The following is a 15,141-nucleotide window of genomic DNA, read 5'->3' on the forward strand; positions in this document are numbered from 1 at the left end:
AAATCACATGGGGGTGCCTGGCGCTGTCCTTTCTTTGGGAAAGTCAGCCAGGAAGCTTCTACACCCTGACAGCCCTGGAGGTCAGGTCCAGCCTGGGGTCAGGGATTTGGGACTTGGAGTCACAGGCTTCTAGAACTTCAATCCCCCAGGGCAGGACCATCCCTCTGGAGTGTTCTGGGTTCCCAGTGTCCCCTGCTCCCAGAACTCTAGGCATTGACTTGTATTTTCCCTTCTCTGGGCTCAATAGGAGCCCCAGGTCACTTTTGCTGGCAGAAGTCTCCTAGAGAAGGGTTGACCCCACTCTGCTGCATAGGATGCCTTTTACCCCCTCTCATTCTTCCAGTGTACACTCAGAAAACAGGTGTCCCTTGTCCCTCTGCTACTCACTATTCCCCCTCATTCACCCATGAACTTCATCCATTATCCATCCGTCCGTCCATCCATCCATCCATCCATCCATCCATCCATCATCCATTCATGTATCCACCCGTCATCTATCCATTCATATACCCATGCATGTATCCATCCATTCATCCATTCATCATCCATCCATCCATCCATCCATCCATCCATCCATCCATCCATCATCCGTTCATGTATCCACCATCATCTATCCATTTATGCATGCGTGCATCCATTCATTCATGTGTCCATACATGCGTCCATCTTCCATCCTCTTTCACTAGTCATGGGATGAATACCTACTGTGTGTCAGGCTGGTGCCAGCCCAGGGCCGCTTTGGGGACCTGGATAGAACTGTCCCTTGGGGGAACTGACAGTCCAGTACAGAAAACATTCATGCCCCATCCTCAGATGTGTCATCATGAAGTATATCACGGCTATGAGGACAGAGTCTGGAAGTCTGGGGAGTGAGACTCCCTGTCCTGGATGAGAACTATTAACTTAACGACCATTTTTTCCCCACTCATGGGGATGGGGTAAAATCAGTATTTCAGCTGCAGGTACAGCCTGTGTGAAGACACTGAGGCTTCTGACTGGCCTCCTGCTCCTACCCTTGCCATGGATGTGGCTCAGGGCAGCAGATAGAGAAGTGTGAAAATCTCAATCAAGGCACAGCCCCTCTCTTCCATTCTCAGAAGCTCCTGGCCCATCAGGTTTGAGAGGACCATATCCCAAGCTGACCATAAGTTCCCCAGGTTTGACTGTGACTGCCCTGCCTAGATCCTTGCTTGGTGAGATGCCAGCTCCTCACCCACCCTCATGGTTCCTAGCTCTGTCTCTGCCCCTTTTCCTTTTGGTTCTAGCCAAGGTTGGGAAGTTGGATTTAGCCTTTAGTGGTGGGGTGTGGACTGTCTGCTTAGGGCTAACCTCTTCTCTTTCCTTCCTAGAGACTGGAACAAGACTGGAGGCAACAGTGTCTGAGGATGGATGAATGAATGAATGAATGAATGAATGAATGAATGAGGTTGATAAGCTCAGAGTTCAGGGAGCCAAAGGGACGTTGTAGTTAGCAGGCAACAGGGGGAGTAGGCTGTGGGTGACTGCGCTGAAGAGCCATGGGGAACTGTGAGCGGAGAAAGACAGCTTCTTCGGGAGGCTCACCCTGGACATATCTGGAGCTGCTCAGAGCCTGTGTCCACTTTAGAGCAACAGTGGCCACAGATTGCCACCATTTACTGCTTGGGTCTGTCCACTTCACCAATCGAGAACAAATGGCTTAGTCAGGTGAACAATCTGACCCTGGGGACCACCACCTTTATGCTCCGACAGAGTCAGATATCCCCTCCCAGGGAGCTCATTAGGCGATATGTCTATTATTGATATGAACAATTGTCTTCAAGTGCACTTGTTATATTTCAAATTGTATCAGTTCAAAGAGCAGAAATTTGTTTTCCCACTGTATATCTTTGACTTTTGCCTCTTGGTTCTCAAAGCCCAAAATACCTTCTTCCTATTCCATCTCTCTGCTCCTCTGTCCAGATCCAACTGACCCCAGGACCATAGCCCCTAGCTGCCTTCTCCTGGACCTGTCCCGCTGCTCTTGGGATTCCCAACAGGAGAGCTGTGGGCTCAGAGCCTGCATCTCAGTGCCCATCCTGCCTCCTCCCTCCTCATCTGCTGCACAGCCCCCTCCCTCACAGAGTATATCCTGGGGATCTGGGGCTGTCCTGCCTCTGGCAGGCAGCTCCCCCTCTCCGCTGCTCCCCTCTTTTTTCCAAGTCCCTGCAGGAGCCAAGGCCAGCGTGGGTGGCTGAAATCTCCTCGGTAACGGGATCTGCCTCTCCCTCTGCCGGCCTCCGCCCTTAACCTGCTGCCCCTCTCAGTCTGGCACCTACTGTCCGGCCCTCAGCCCCTCCTCCCCGCCCCTCCTGCACCCTCCTGCTCCCCCCTCTGCTGGCTCTCCATGTCACCATCTGTGGCACAATCCTTCTCTGTCACTGTCCCTACCACCCCCTCTTTCTCCTTCCTCCTGCCTCCCTCTGTCCCTGCCGTTTTCTGCATCTCTCCCTGCTCCTCCATCCGTCCATTCTCTCCTCTCCTTCTTTCTCCTCTGTCCCTTCTCCTTGCCAAGCATCTCTCCTCACTCCCCCTCATTCTGTCTTTCCACCCACACACTGTCTCCTCTCCCTCGCCTCCCTCTCTCCACCTCCGACCCACCCCCCCTTTCCTTATTTTCTATTGGCTTCTCATGTCCTCTGCTCTCTCCACATTCCTGTCACCTTGGGAAGTGACTCCTGCCACCCCCGACTGGGTGCTGTCAGAAGACCCCATTCTGTGTCCTGCACCCTCCACGAGTCCTGGAGATGGGGGATGACGGACGGACGAGGTGAAGGTGGGAAGTCAGGGCTGGGGACCAGATGGGAGAGGCAATGTGGGCTGACGTGGCCGCTGAGGGCCTAGAAAGGGTCCGAGTCCACGAGCGCTGGAGGAGTGGGCACTGTGTGGGACACCAGCCGCTAGTAGTGCCTGGCTGCAGAATGTTACCCAGCCCGGCGACTACAAAGGGAGCTCTTGCCCTGTGGGCAGGTAAGGAGGCTGGGCTCACGGGGATCTTGGAGGGTGGGATACCTAAGCCCTTTTTCTGACCAGGTTGAATTTAGGGCTGAGACTAAGGCTAGCAGGGGGTGGAGAGTTCTAGGAAGCAGTGAGGGAGGCTTTTGATGAACTCTGTGTGGGCTGTAAGGTAGGAAGGGTTATTAATCCCAGCATCTTGTGCCGTCATTCCAGAACCTTGAAACCTCCGTACAGCAGAATGTCGGAACTGGACCAAACCAGATGCACCCTGCTGTCCAGCCTCCTGGGCCTTCGTGATGGTGCTCCTGAGCTCCCCTTCATGCTGGGAGCGGAGCATCTGACACACCCCTTTCACCCTTGCAGCACCCTGGGACTGGGTAAGCGTGACTCCATTGTGGTAGGAGGAGACTAGAACGAGAAGGAAATGAGTTGTCCAAGGTCACATAGTTTTCCGTCAGCAGAGCAGCAGAGGACAAGTTCCAGCTCAGGGCCTTAGGGGTTGCTCCCAGGAGCCAGGCCCCAAGCCTAGGGCATATGTCAGTTACTGCTGACTAACAAAACCCCAACTTCAGAGGTGCAGAGGGCAGACAGATGACAGAGCCAGGGGTCCTCAGTCTGCACTGACTTTTGACAACTCTAAGCTGGAGGCCTTTAAGGACACCCAGCATGGCTCAGTAGAAGGACAGAATTGGAATCTGATTTCTCACTCACCAGTTGGGTAACCTTGCGGAAGTCACATAACCTCTCCGAACTTCAAATTTTTCCTTCATCCCTCCTTTCTGGGCTCTGCTAGGGTCTCAGGATGTGAGTTTGAAGTCTTGGCCCAGGGACATTTTGCACTTGTGAGGTCTACTTTCTAGCATGCTTGTTTCTGTTAGTACTTACCAAGCTCTGGGTGCTGGGCTAAGTGCTCAGTGAAAGCACTCTGGAGGGGGTGGGAGTTGAAAGAGAGGGAAATAAGAGCAACTGGAGTGTCTTCCATGCCTGAGGGGCCGCCGTAGTTGCTGTGGGGCTTGGGAACAATTCTCACCCTCTCTGTGGGTCTCTCCTCTCCTGAACAGTCCCCTGAGGAGATTCCACCCCCAGCTTTCAGGCAAGCTTGTGCCAAAGATAAACCAGACAGAGAGGCAAAGTCCCTCCCTCCCTTCCAAGGAAGAATTAGATCAGGCATAGGATCCCAGATCCTTGAAGAAAAGACGGCACCGAAATTGCAGGTCTGTCTTCCCAGGTGAAAGGATGCGATTTCTGTATTCTGGCACCTGCCTGGCCTGTCAACTTTGACAGCAAGGAGGGTGTCTTGGAGGGAGGCCAAGGTACCAGGAGGGATGCTCCACCCCCGAGTCTGGGGAGGGTTTGGCTGGGTAGCTGTTGTTCCTGTGTGTGTGTGTGTGTGTGTGTTGTGTGGTATGTGCGCATGTGCTTCTGCGGGTTCATGAATGTTCCTGTGTGAGGCTGGATGGGCCATCCTTGGAGCACACCCTGGGCTTCCCCGAGGGCATCTGTGCCGGAAACCTGGAAATGAGGTTTGCCTGGCTCTCAGCTCTTCGCTGTGCCTGGCACTCTCTTTCCTCCTGCAGTCCTGAGTGTCTTTGATTGGCCACCCTGTGGGAAAGCTAGAGAGAGGCACTGCGAAAACCAAGTGGGCAGGGTGGCCAGGTGACGTAGGGCACCCCACCTCCACCCTGGGAGCAGAAATGTGAGGTCCTAGAACCCACAGTTCCCGGCCTAGGATGGTTTGACTCCAGCTGTCTGGAGTTGCGACATTCTCTGATTAAAAGTCACGAGGCCTGAAAACCTGACTCTGAGAGCCGTGGCTGTGTTCCAAGAATTTAAATTCCCATCTCCAGGCTCCTATGGGTCTGAGGCTTTAGGCTCATGGCCCCGAGTTCAAGAACACAGACATCAGTCAGGCAAGTTCTGCCTAGGCTGGCAGGATAGTGAGGCCAGCACGTACTGAGGTAGGAGACTGTGCTGGCCTGGCCTCAGTCTGCCAGCCTGTAAAAAGGGATGACAAGTCATAGGTTCTATACATGCTTCTTCCTAGCTATGGCCAGAGTCTTGGGACTTTCCTTAGCTCCTGTTGGTGAGGACAGCAGGTATGCTTTGTGCTTGGACACAGGGGTTGTGTCACTTCTGAGACTCCAACTTTTCCTGAAGTCTTCTAGGGTCAGCGTTCAGCAAGGAAGAGCCAGCTCTGTGAAGACCCTACAGGATCCCACAGCTTAGTGCCCAGATTCACCAGACCCAGCTCAAGAGAACTGAGGGTACAGCAGGTTGAGAACCAAGTGGGGGCTCCCTGAGCCTGGAGCTTGGAGGCTGCTGGAGGCCTGGCCAATCTGGAGTGTAGCAGGGAAGAGCCTAGGCACTCCGCCAGGGGTCTTTTACCATCCTTGGCATCAACAACCTGGCACTTAGAGCTGCTGCACATGCTCCCTATTCAGAAGCATGCTGGGAGCTAGGTGCTTCCCCTTCCCAGGAACCTCCCACTTTCAGAGTCTCACCGGGATACCTGAAGCACTCTCAGTTTCCAGGGGAGGGGTCTAGACCCAGAGTGGGTCAACACGGAATTGAGAAGGGAAGCTTATTAGCTTAGAGACTTCCACTTAACTCCACTCTGCATCATGGAGGTGGGAACACTCAGGGTCCAAGATCCAAGGGAGCTGCTAGGGGCAGGCAGAAAGGTTCAATGGCTGGAAAGAGATGAGCGGTCAGGCCAACGGCTGCTCTCAGCCTCTTACCGGGAGTTCTGGAAGCAACAACCTGCTGACCAGGCCCAGTCCCCACGCTGCAGCCCACTCCTTCACAAGACTGCCCACTCTGGGCTCCTCTGACTCATTCGATGCCTTATTCACTGGTACAGGAGATGATGGAGTGAGAGGTGGGGGACAGTGGAAATGGTCCAGGGTCGGATGAATCTCAGTGATGCAGGAGTCCAGCAGGGGAGCCCAGCAGAATCCCCAAGGTCCAGGCACAGAGACGGTATAAAAGAACCTCACCAAGTGCCAGGGAATGCCCACTTCTGCCAGTTGATGCCCCCTCATGCCCAGCCCAGTACCCACAGCCCTGCAGCTGGGGGACGTAGCGTCCAGATGCCTTCCAGACTTCACATCACCTGTATGTCTGGGAGGAAAAGGGGTACAGGCACCCACTCTCACGTTCACAGTCTTCCCCCCACGTAGGGCTTTAGGTAGGGACCCCATGTGATGGCCAGAGTTAGGGAGGTGCTGAGGGCTCTGACTCCCAGGAGAGGCAACACCATCAGCTCATTGCCATCCTGTCTGGAATTGGAAACTGAGGAAAGTTCTGGGCTCTGCTAGAAAAGACACTCCTACACCAACTTTCATCTGGGGTTTGGTGGACTTGTCTCATCTGAGAAATTGGAATAGCATCCCTCACGTTACTGGGCTTTGCAGAGTTTACAAGATGCTCATCGAGCACTGAGCGGGCACATAGTAGGTCTCCACGTTCTAGGTAGCAGTGGTGGAGTGGCACAAAGGAAGTGTTCTCAGCACAGTGACGTTGTGTTCTTCCTCCTGTAGGCCAGGACTAGTTGATTGCTGATCAGCCTCTCCGTGGCCATGGCCACTGCTGCCTATCCTTCATTGGTGCCCATAACCTTGGACCCTGGGAACACATCCTCTGCCTGGCCGCTGGACACTACTCTGGGCAATGCATCTGCTGGCACCAGCCTGGCAGGGCTGGCTGTCAGTGGCATCTTGATCTCTCTGGTGTACCTGGTGGTGTGTGTGGTGGGCCTGCTGGGGAACTCTCTGGTGATTTACGTAGTACTGCGACACACAGCCAGTCCCTCGGTGACCAGTGTCTATATCCTCAACCTGGCGCTGGCTGATGAGCTCTTCATGCTAGGGCTACCCTTCCTGGCTGCTCAGAACGCCCTGTCCTATTGGCCCTTTGGCTCTCTCATGTGCCGTCTGGTCATGGCCGTGGACGGCATCAACCAGTTCACCAGCATCTTCTGCCTCACCGTCATGAGCGTGGACCGCTACCTGGCCGTGGTGCATCCCACACGCTCGGCGCGCTGGCGCACGGCACCCGTGGCTCGCACAGTCAGTGCAGCTGTCTGGGTGGCCTCAGCCGTGGTGGTGCTGCCCGTGGTCGTCTTCTCAGGAGTGCCCCGGGGCATGAGCACGTGCCACATGCAGTGGCCAGAGCCAGCGGCTGCTTGGCGAGCGGCGTTCATCATCTACACAGCTGCACTGGGCTTCTTCGGACCGCTGCTGGTCATCTGCTTATGCTACCTGCTCATCGTGGTGAAGGTGCGGTCGACCACACGGCGTGTGCGGGCACCATCCTGCCAGTGGGTTCAGGCACCTTCATGCCAGCGGCGGCGGCGTTCTGAGCGCAGGGTCACACGCATGGTGGTGGCCGTGGTGGCGCTCTTTGTCCTCTGCTGGATGCCCTTCTATCTGCTCAACATCATTAATGTGGTGTGCCCGCTGCCCGAGGAGCCCGCCTTCTTTGGGCTCTACTTCCTGGTGGTGGCACTGCCCTACGCCAACAGCTGTGCCAACCCCATCCTCTATGGCTTCCTCTCCTACCGCTTCAAGCAGGGCTTCCGCAGGGTCCTGCTGAGACCGTCCCGCCGCATACGGAGTCAGGAGCCAGGGTCTGGCCCTCCAGAGAAGACTGAGGAGGAGGAGGATGAAGAGGAGGAAGAGAGAAGAGAAGAGGAGGAGCGGAGGGCTCAGAGGAGGAAGGAGACGAATGGAAAAGGCAGTCAGACTGCACAGCCTGGCACCAGTGGGCAGGAACCCAGCACAGGGGCTGCCAAGGAGCAGCAGCTTCTACCCCGGGAGGCCACAGTTGGGGACAGGTCTAGCACCCTGAGCCACCTGTAAGGACTTCAAAGGACCAGCAGGGCCTGAGAAGAACAGAGGCTGTGCCTGGCCCAGGGACATGAGTACCAGCCACTTGCAGTGGTCTGAGCAGGCTGAGGTGACTTCATTTGCGCAGCTCTTCTGGCTGTCTTTGGGCCGCTGAGGACGCTGGGTCCAGTGATGGAATGTTCAGAGGCCTGGGTTCTGCCCCACTGTTCTAGGACTTGCTGTGTGTCCTTTAGCAGGTCATTTGCCCTCTCTGGGCCTTGCTTCCTACTTTTGACTCAGGGATGGGCATAATGAGGCCTGGATGGGCCCTGTCATAAGAGGGGTCTGGAGGGCGTTGTTACTAGGGTGACTCTTCCAAGCCCAAGTTAAGATGCTGTGAGCAGGTTGACCAAGAAACAAGGTATCTTGGGGGGGGGGGGTCAGTCTGTATCTTGACCCTTAGGGAGATAGAGCAGGGCTTGAGGAATTGGGGATGTGGATAAGCTGGGGTTTGACTGCAGCCCAAAGGAGTGTAAGATGGTAGGATGGATGTGCTTAGGACCCAGGTCAGCCCTTCCCATGCTGCTGTGTGGCCTTGGCCACTCTGTTCCTGCCTAGGCTTCTACCTCTCCTGCTGGACAGCCCAATGTCCTCCAGGCCCTCACCCCAGTGTCTCAGTGCTGGGCCTCCTGTGCACCTGAGTGTGAGAGAAAAAGTTTTTAGGAGACAGATGAGCCGGGCGGTGGAGGCACACACCTTTAAAATCCCAGCACTCGGGAGGCAGAGGCAGGAGGATCTCTGTGAGTTCGAGGCCAGCCTGGTCTATAAGAGCTAGTCCCAGGACAGGCTCCAAAGCTACAGAAAAACCCTGTCTCAAAAAACCAAGAAAAGAAGAAGAAGAAAGAAGAAGAAGAAGAAGAAGAAGAAGAAGAAGAAGAAGAAGAAGAAGAAGAAGAAGAAGAAGCCAAGCTTCTTCTCACTGCTTGGTTCCCTCTAGGGCCTGCATCTGACTGATGCTTCTAATTTTGTATTCCTTTTCTGGGGGAGGGACCACACATGGCACAGGCTTAGGCCACCCACAGTCTGACTCACCCTACTTAGGTCAGATACCTGGTCCCCAGGGCAGAGACTAGGTGGCAGGCTGCCTGAGGGGAAGAGGCATAGGAAGAAGGTGGTCAAGATGAAGGAGAGGAAGCGGAGACAGTAGGAAGGGGAGGGGGAGAGGAGAGGAGAGGAGAGAGGAGAGAACAGAACTGGGCTGTGATCTTGAACAGGCTTCGCCCCTTGCAGCCCTGGTGTTAGGAAGAACCTGCAGCAAGGGGCCCCTGAAGGGTCTGTGGTGCTGGTGAGAGGGGCACAGGCCACAGTGTTGATCTTGGGAGGGGGCGTGACTCCTCAGGACACCACCCTCACCCTCCCAGAAATGACCCTTTTGGTCCTAACCAAGCTGGTCCTTGAGAGGCTGGAGTTTCTGCCTAAACCCCCGCCCTACTCTGCAAAGATAGGGTCCTCAGGGAACCCACAAATCCAGAAGCTGAGAAACCTGGATCTTCTATTCACCTCAAGCCGCTTGGCCTGGCCCTCGTTCTCTGGGCCTCAGAGTCCTCACCACGGTGTGGATGTGGTTCCCCAGCCCACCAGTCTGTTGGAATCCAGGAGAAAACTGAACCACACTGGGTAGGCTACTGTTCACCACAATGGGCCTACCTACGGGATACAAAGTACAGGTACCCTCAGCTCAGACTCAGCCCACATTCTGCCCCTTCTGTGAGTGGTCTCTGTGTCAGCAACCGGGGTGAAGGTATTCATGAGAACTGGGTTGTAGAAGGTCAAAGGTCAAGGGTCAGAGAGAACGCAGGCCACCCCAGGAGGAGGAAGTTGGCAAACTCAGGCCTGTGTGGAGCCTGAGGCCCAGCCCTGGGGTTCCTCTGAGGAGGAGCTAGGATGGGAAGCGAGCAGTCCAACCTTTCTGGATGAGGCAGGGGAGCTGCGTCTTGCAGATGGAGCTGGATGGTCAACTGGGAAATCCTCCGCTGCTTCTGACCCGTCAATAAAGATAGTGATTGAGTCATTTCTACTGTATGCCCTGATGGGTGAGTGTGCAGTTGTGTGGCTCTTTTCATATGGTTTCGTAGTCCCTCAGGGGTCATAAGATGGCCTTAAAAGTTTGAGCCTATACCCTTGAAGATCAGCCCCTGAAACAATAGACACCTCTTCTTCTCCAAGCAGCAAACTCTCAAAGCAGAAAGGTGATCGGCTACAACTAAGTCACATGATGGCTTCCTGGGCCAATCAACAAGGCAGGCCATGGGGGTGATAACTGGTCAATGTCTATCTTTCCAGCCAGCCAGAAATGAAGTCGTGTGACAGACAATATAATCTGGCCAGTAGGGTAGTCGGAGGGGTGGGCACATGGAAGGAAAGGCCAGATAGCAGCAGTGGTGTGTGTGTGTGTGTGTGTGTGTGTGTGTGGCTTTCTTCAGTGCATGGTGTGTAATAGGACATGTGTCCCAAGTGTTCTATCAAGCAGGTGTATGCAGGTACAAACACCAGCCAATGCCTGGGAGTTACTTGGAAGTGTCCACAGGGGCCAGGGTTTCTCTTCTGCACCCACGATTCTGAACATACTGACATTGGGAGCCACTGTTGGGGCATGCTGAAGTGCGTGCACATGGGTCCGCATGCATCTGAAAACCTTGACCTTGCAGGGCTGGGCTGATGCAGCTCTGTCTCCAGGGCCTGGCAGGGCAGCTATGGCCCTTCCCAGGAGTCTCTGGAATGAACACATGAGTGGGGTCATTGGGGCCACAGTCACACATGAGGAGTCTGCTTTAGAGCTGTGTTTGGGAACAAATGTGCCAGGGGCAGGCGAGGGGAACCAAAGGAGCTTGTTTTGGGCTGGGGACTAGAATCTGTGATTTGGTTCTGAGCAGAGAAGGAAAGGCAGTGACCGTCAAGCCTGCCTCCATCCTCCTCTTCAGCCATGGAAGTTGCTGACTTACCTTGATCTTGTCGCTCAGAGATGGTTGCCAGGCAACAGCCCATGGCCACCAACTTCTGGATTGGGACTTGCATCAGGAAAAGCCTGATGGGAGAAGAGCTTGGAGTCGGCAGAGCCTGAAGCTGGAAAGGACAAGGCTACGGATTGATGGGAAACCCCCTTCATCCAAAGGCGATGGAAGCCACTGTCCCAAAGGGAGGTGACATCTGGGCTCCATAAAACCTCAGAAGAAAAGTCTTGAGTAGAGGGACCCGGGGCTGTGTTGTAAGGGGGCTCGTAGAGGTGAGCAAAGTGTGGTCCTGACAAAGCCTCCAGTTCTTCCTGCTACTGGTAACCCTCAGGCTCTCGGGGAGTTCACATAAAGTTGTGTGTGGGGTGGGGGGAGATGCATGACCTAAAAGGCATGAGAGCGGCTGGAGAGATGACTCAGAGATTAAGGAGAGTACATGCTTCTTTACCAGAGGACTGGAAGCCACAGCAGCTCACAACCACCTGTAACCAGTCCCGGGGATCTGATACCCTCTTCTGGCCTCCAAAGGCATGTGGATGGAACTGACTCTAAGTCATCCTAAGACCTCCACATGTGTGCCATAGTACACACACACACACACACACACACACACGCGCGCACAGATAAAATGAGATCCAACATTAGGTGTTCTGGGCCTTAGGCTTCACTGTGAACCTACTGTGTAGCATTTTTCATTTTTTTCACTTCTTCGGACATAGTTCACTTAACAGAGAGTTTTCGGAGGGCCAGCCCGCCACTGGGCTGTTATGGAGGGAAGATGGCTGGGGTCCATGGGCGTGGCTCCTGCATCTAGACTTTCCCAGGTGGCCACCTGGGAAAATGCTACCATTTGGGCGTGGTGGGGAAGGAGAGAACATGTGTGCTGGGAGACCATAGGGGGTTGGCACAGAGGCTGGTGCCGGAGCCTGAGTGTGTCAGACAGAGGGGCTGGTGTGTGTTGAGCCAGCGAGGTCATGGGGAGGGAAGGGTAGAGGTGATGTCCCATGCTGAGCCGAGGGTAAAGTCATGGTGTCCTGGAGAGTCGGCTCCTGTTGAAGTTGGAGGCTGGGTTGTGTCCCTTGCAGCCCCTTAACCTCTGTTTCCTTTCTTCTGGAAGCAAGGTCATTGCAGATGTAAGTGGGGAGGGAGTCACGGTCAACTTGGGTGGACTCAATAGAGGGTGTGTCCCTAGGAAAAGAGCTTTGGACACAGACACACACAAGGATAGCACCGAGGTGTCATCAGGGTGATGGGGTGGGACAACACACACCTGTGATCATTACTGTAAGCTCAAGGTCAGTTTTTATTCCAGAGTGAGACTCTGCCTTAACCCAGCCCCCTGCCACTGCAAAGAGTAGGGGCATAATTCTCTAAGGCAAGGGATACTGAGAGTTCCACCAAACTCCCCAAAACCAGGAGGAGGCTTGGAACAGACCCATAGTCCACAGCAGAGGTATCAGACTGATGCCTTGGTCCTGGACTTCTGGACTCCAGAACTGGGTCACAATAAACTTGTGTGCATGCTTCTCTGTGTGTGTGTATGTGTGTCTGTGCGCACGCGCATGTGCATATATATGTGTGTGTGCATCATATGTATAGGCCAAAGGCCATGTTGTGTGCATGCTTTTGTGTGTGTGTGTGTGCGTGTATGTATCATATGTGTAGACCAAAGGCCATGTTGGGTGTCTTCCCCAATTTCTCCCTGCTTTTTTTTTAAGTGGGGGGGGCAGGGTTTCTCTGTGTAACAGCCTGGCTGTCCTGGAACTCGCTTGGTAGACCAGGCTGTCCTTGAACTCACAGAGATCCACCTGTCTCTGCCTCCCAAGTGCTGGGATTAAAGGCGCACGCCACCACCACCTGGCTCCTGTTTGTCTTTTGAGAAAGGGTCTCTCACTGGAGCCCTTACTAGGGCTGAAGGTACATGTGACCACAAGCTACTTTTTAATGCAGGTCCCCAGGGATCCGAACTCAGGTCCTCACACTTGCAAAGCGGGCTCTTTACCAGCTATGCCATCTCTTCAGCCCTTGTTTGTTCTTTTTCAAGGTAAAGTCTCACTTTGTAGTGCAGTCTGACCTGGACCCCATGGCAATCCTACCTCAGTTTTCCAAGTGCGGGGATGACAGGCACACACCATTATCCTTGCCAACACGATAAGCTTTTGTTCCTGAAGCTCCCAGCTGTGGTACTGGTTAAGACCACTGCCCATTTGCCTTATGGTGTTAGTGGCCTCTTCCCTCCCAGGTCCCTAGAAGGTCTGTCAAACCAACCTGCTCATCCTTCATGCAGCATGTGGTATGTGGACCCTGTTAACCCCTTAAGGCTCAACCCAGAGGCCAGATGGTTTGTCTAGGAGCCAAGAAGGGGACAGCAGAGGAGAGTGACAGTGTGTGGACTCGGGCTGCCTGTGGTTAAGTCCCTGCTCACGCATTCACTAGCTGTCTGACCTTGAGCCAGCAGACCAACCTCTCCTTGCCTCAGTTTCTTCCTCATGGGGTAATTTGTGGTTTAGGTCGTTAAAGAGTTAACATTTGCAGAGCTAGGCATTAGGTCAATGCCTGGTGCTCACAGGGACTGCACAAGCATATCCAGAAGTGTTCTCACAGGACAGGTGTGCAAGACCTTCTCTGGAGGTCTGGGATGTCACAGTTGTTGCCCAATGTCACGATCAGAAAGAAGACTGAGAACAGGGGTCATCTTCCTGCCTCAGCTTCCCCCGTGCTGGGTGGAAAAAGTGATGCTGGGAATTGGGGTGCTCTGAGACCACCTGTGCCAGCTGCCTAGTGGCGCACTGGGGATTGGGGTGCTCTGAGACCACCTGTGCCAGCTGCCTGGTGGCACACGATGCCCCTGGGAAGTGTATATAGCAGAGGAGATACCCAGGCCATCCAGGGCCTCATTTGCTTCCCAGAGGCCCAGCACCCCAAACCCTGCAGCCTTGGGCAGGCACTCCAGAGTGCTGTAGCATGGGGGTGAATTGGGGTGAATTGTACAGGCGTATAAACAGCTTTTTCTTTCTCCCTGGCTCCAGGGAATGCCTCATTCTCCTTAGGATCCAGGTACCGGGGATCCTGGCCACATCCTCTGCTACTATCTTGCTGCAGGTGGGGAAACTGAGGCCTGGAGTGGGGGCAGGGTGCTTTAAGCTTTGCAGAGAAGGGACAGAACATTCTCTTTTCAGTCCAGCTTTCTGCTTTAATGGCCAGGAAATGTGTCAATATTTGCTCATGGGAACTGCTGCCCCACCGCCCTTGGTCAACACCTCCGAAGCCGGCTTGGTTTCTCCATCTGTGAGACCATGGTTGTACCTGAACTCTGCTAGCCCTCCACAAGGGAGATCTCTGTGGGCCTTTGGCTGCAATAAATCGGCAAACACAACCAAATTTACATGTGAGTTTTAAGTGGCAGGGGTGTTCTTGGCCACACACCATCAAAGGAACTCCAGAGCCTTCACTTCCCAGCTCAGAGACCTGTAAGGCAGTCTCGGACCCGACGGGAGCCTCAGTTTCCTTATTCCTGAAGTGCACCCCACGATCCCATTTTATAGGACTATCACGGGACTCCCAATGAGTCACGCTCAAATCAACTCAGTGTTCCTGTGTCCGCCAGGGGGCACCTCTGGACCTCAGCGCACTCACGTTTCTCTTCGCCCAGATTCGGCTTTATTCGGCCTTTGTCGGATCCCAACCGGCTGGACCCGAATCTGTTCGTTTTGGCTCGGGAAAAATCGACTTTGTTCGGCTCTACTCTGCTTTGCTCGGCTGGACTCGGCTCTGGTCGGCCCTTTTCGGTTCTGCTCCTCTCCTCTCCGGTTTTGGCTTCCTTGTTGAGGGCCCAGGGATCTTGAAGTCATCTTTTTGCCCACTTTTGGCTGGGCCTGGAGGGTTTAACCCAGGTCGCTCAATAGATGGGCACCCAGTAAAGCCAATTTGGAGCTGTCCTCACGGGGCTGTATGTCAGAGGAGCCCTGCCTACTTTCTGAGGTTTGGAGGACCTCAGCTCTCCAACCAGGTTGGATTGGCTGTGTGCTGGCTGCTGGGCCGCACGCTGGCACTCCCCAGGAGGTGGCGCCCTCCTCTCCAGTAGTTCAACCGGTAACTTGGCAGTGACCTTGAACTCTGTGAATTGCCATTCACACACCTGACTTCTGGAGTCAGCAAATCGTCCTGGCTCCCGGAAGTCAGAAAGGGCGGGAGTGAGTGGAGAAACAGACTCACACCGTGAGACTCTGCCCTTGGTGACCTGGTACACATTTGCTCATAGAGGCTTATGAAAGAGGTTGGAGGGCAACAACGGCCCTGGGGGCACCTACTGGCAATTGTGCTCAGAA

The 15,141-nt window shown here is 54.4% G+C and overlaps 1 protein-coding gene across 3 annotated transcripts; it reads left to right on the forward strand.

The window, feature by feature from the left end:
- The first annotated feature begins 2,134 nt into the window (after nucleotides 1–2,134).
- Sstr3 (somatostatin receptor 3) lies at nucleotides 2,135–9,867 on the forward strand. Of its 3 annotated transcripts, none has more exons than XM_057792755.1 (3): nucleotides 2,135–2,988; nucleotides 3,190–3,353; nucleotides 6,516–9,867. In XM_057792755.1, exon 3 carries the CDS (start codon nucleotides 6,555–6,557, stop codon nucleotides 7,833–7,835), a length of 1,281 nt encoding a protein of 426 aa, XP_057648738.1. In that variant the 5' UTR covers nucleotides 2,135–2,988; nucleotides 3,190–3,353; nucleotides 6,516–6,554; the 3' UTR covers nucleotides 7,836–9,867. The 3 variants fall into 3 exon arrangements, with proteins under 3 accessions (XP_057648738.1, XP_057648740.1, XP_057648739.1); XM_057792757.1 differs by having other exon boundaries at nucleotides 2,135–2,794; XM_057792756.1 differs by having other exon boundaries at nucleotides 2,135–2,788.
- The last annotated feature ends 5,274 nt before the right edge of the window (nucleotides 9,868–15,141 follow it).

Source organism: Chionomys nivalis, chromosome 17, assembly GCF_950005125.1.
Source record: "Chionomys nivalis chromosome 17, mChiNiv1.1, whole genome shotgun sequence".
NCBI classification, from domain to species: Eukaryota; Metazoa; Chordata; class Mammalia; order Rodentia; family Cricetidae; genus Chionomys; species Chionomys nivalis.

Excerpts from the sequence above, each read along its gene's own strand:
- Sstr3 (XM_057792755.1), top strand. The coding sequence starts at position 6,555 with ATGGCCACTGCTGCCTATCCTTCATTGGTGCCCATAACCTTGGACCCT.